We start from the raw sequence: 2,639 nt of genomic DNA, 5'->3' as shown, positions 1-2,639 counted from the left end.
CTTCCCAGCCAGCAGCCCCCCTGGCTCTCACGGTGCTTGCCAGGGTGTTTTGGGATCCCACCGTGCTGAAAATGGGGTTTATCTGCTGCTGAAACAGAGCGTGCCAGAGTCCCTGAAACCCCTTCTCTCAAAGGGTCACCCACCTCCTGGTGTTTCACATCCTCCCCATTAAACAAAACCCCCCCTCACCGGTCCCAGGACGGCTGCAAAATCCTCATGATACACAGGAATCACTGAGCTGGGGGGTTGTGACCCCCCTCCCCAGGGCCTGGCAAGGCGGAGGCTCCCCGGTGGCAGAACGCCAGGGCAACCGGTCGGCGTTAAAAATCCGGCAGGTTGGGCATCGGGGGTGTTTGGGGATTTTACTCGCTGTGGGGATCCAGAGCCCTCCAGAGCATGTGCCCAAGGTTTTTTCTGCAGCCAGGATGCTTTTCCAGCTGGGTGCTTTTCCTCTAAACCTGCAGCCAAGAGCCAGCGCGGTGCCAGGAGCTGGTGTGGCTGCGGCAAAGCCCGGCGCTGGGCAGGGGTAGAGCTGGGCAGGGGGATGCGAGCGGGGTGTTCCTGCTGCTGATCCGAGCTGCTCCCTTCCCTCCCAGTTGCAGGAATACTACAAGAAGCAACAGGAGCAGCTTCACCTGCAGCTACTGACACAGCAGCAAGCCGGAAAGCAGCAACCCAAAGAGGTGAGTTCATGCTGGATGGGTTTTGGGACGTCAGATCCGGCTCCAAATAAAAGGGGCACCAGCACAAAACCAGGCGGGAGGGAATCCCAGCGGGGACAGGACACAGGGGCATCCTGCTCCTGGGCGGTGCTGGGGCAGCTGCTGGGAGTTGTTCCTCCTCATCCCTATCTGCCTTCTGGTATGTGCATTGAGTTGCGTCGTTCTCAGCGCCGCATCCTTGTCAGTGCATCTAGAAACTACGGGGACGGGCATAGGCTGGCAGGTTGTTGCCCCCCAGGACAGAGCGAGGGCTCCCCAAATCCTCCTCGTGGTGGGGGGCAGAGGGGGCTCGGCTCAGCCCTTGCCCGACGTGCTGGCCCTGCGCTGGGCAGGCTCTCAGCACAGCTCGGCTCGGACTGGCACAGCGGCACCATGGCAAGTCAGCAGGCAGGGTGGGAACCCAAACCAGGGCTTTTCCTGCCAGGAACAGTGGTTCTGCAAAACCCAAGCGCTGCATGAAGCAGCAGCGATGCCGGCAAAGGGCTTTTCCAGCGGCAGATGCTCCGGCAGCAGATGCTGACCGGGTTGGCAGTGGTGGGCGCTGTGCTGGGGAGGTGGAGGGGTGTTTATGCCGCTGTGGTTGCATCAGTCTCGTACGTACACAACAGGTTTTGCTGTCCTTTCCCGGAGTAACGCACTCTGAGGCGTTGTGGCTCTATGAGCAGGGCTCAGTTTTGGGGATGTGCCGGTCACAGGGGGCTGGGGATTGACCCCAATCAGCAGGCAACACTGCTCCCCTCCTTTTTCTTATATATTTTTGCCCTTCTCTCTGCCCAGCTCAGTGCACATGGTACCGCACGGGGGTATTTCGCATTGCACATGCTGCTGGCTGTCTGGCATCACTGCCTGCTCCATCCGGCATCCTTCCTTGGTTTTTTTTATGGAGCCAAGCCCCTCGATCCCTGTCCCTGACCGAGCATCCGTAGCAAGCAGAGGAATGGGATGCTGGGGCTGTTAGTTGCAATCTCCCCTCCTGAAATCCCAAAACCCTGATTTACACTCATCCATTCTCAGCACTTAAAAAAATTCAGCTTTCTTTTGAGGAAGAAAGAATTTAAGCCCAGGCTGCACGTTCGGATGGGCTGGACAGCAAAGGACCCGCCGGCACTGGGGGAATGGGGCGGCTCAGGCCAGCACCCACTCGAGCCTTCAATAGACTTTGACCCGGGCTTTCATTGTGGGATGTTGGCGTATTTACGCAGCGTGAGCGGGGTCAGGCTTTATCGGAGCCATCTCCAGGAGCTGGAGTAGCTGCTCGTGCTCCAGGAATGGGGGAGGCATAAATCTGAGCTTCCTCAAGGACTTGCCTCCTGGCCGTGGGGATGTTATATTGCAGCAACAAACGGGGATATAATTAAGCTCTAACAAAAGGCTTGGTTAGCGGGCTCCTGGTTTAAAAAGCACATGTTAACTTTTAATTAAATGGTACAGAGGAAACGAGGAATTTATCTGCTAAAAAAGTCTGAGAAGGGGCATTAGGTGCTGCTAAAGGGGTGTGTATCCAGCTCCCGGGGACATCACCATCCCATAGGTGGGAAAAGCAGCGAGGGGGTTCCCACGAATGGGTGTCATAGTGTTTCCCCTCCCCAAATCCCGCAGCCGGGCTTTGTGGGGTCGGCTTCACCCCATCGGCAGCTTCTATTAATAAAGGCTGCGTTCGGCAGCAGCCCGTGCCTGCTGGGGACGGCAATGCCGTCGCTTCCCCCGATGGCACGGGGAATAACTGGCGTGTCTGGGATGCCACCGCAGAGCTGCTCTTGGCCGGCATGGGCTCCTTCATGGAAATCCACGGCAGTATTTAATTACGGCCCCGCTGCAAGGTTTGTAAACCGAGAGCCGTCTGCTTTCCCTCCGCTTGATTTCAAGGACTCGCCTGGGTGTAATTGTAAGTCTGCTGCTCATCTGCGAGTGTGGAGG

The 2,639-nt window shown here is 57.6% G+C and overlaps 1 protein-coding gene across 1 annotated transcript in view; it reads left to right on the top strand.

The window, feature by feature from the left end:
* Positions 1–596: 596 nt before the first annotated feature.
* Positions 597–2,639, top strand: part of FOXP4 (forkhead box P4) — a gene marked incomplete at its 5' end in the record, with an annotated part of 6,152 nt that continues 4,109 nt past the window's right edge. The window contains one exon of the mRNA XM_010085352.1: positions 597–683. Within this exon, the coding sequence (XP_010083654.1) occupies positions 597–683 (87 nt within the window). The remainder of the gene's footprint in view (positions 684–2,639) is intronic.

The sequence above is a fragment of the Pterocles gutturalis genome, unplaced genomic scaffold, assembly GCF_000699245.1.
Source record: "Pterocles gutturalis isolate BGI_N339 unplaced genomic scaffold, ASM69924v1 scaffold370, whole genome shotgun sequence".
Taxonomy (NCBI): Eukaryota; Metazoa; Chordata; class Aves; order Pterocliformes; family Pteroclidae; genus Pterocles; species Pterocles gutturalis.
This window is presented reverse-complemented; position numbering and strand designations above follow the sequence as displayed.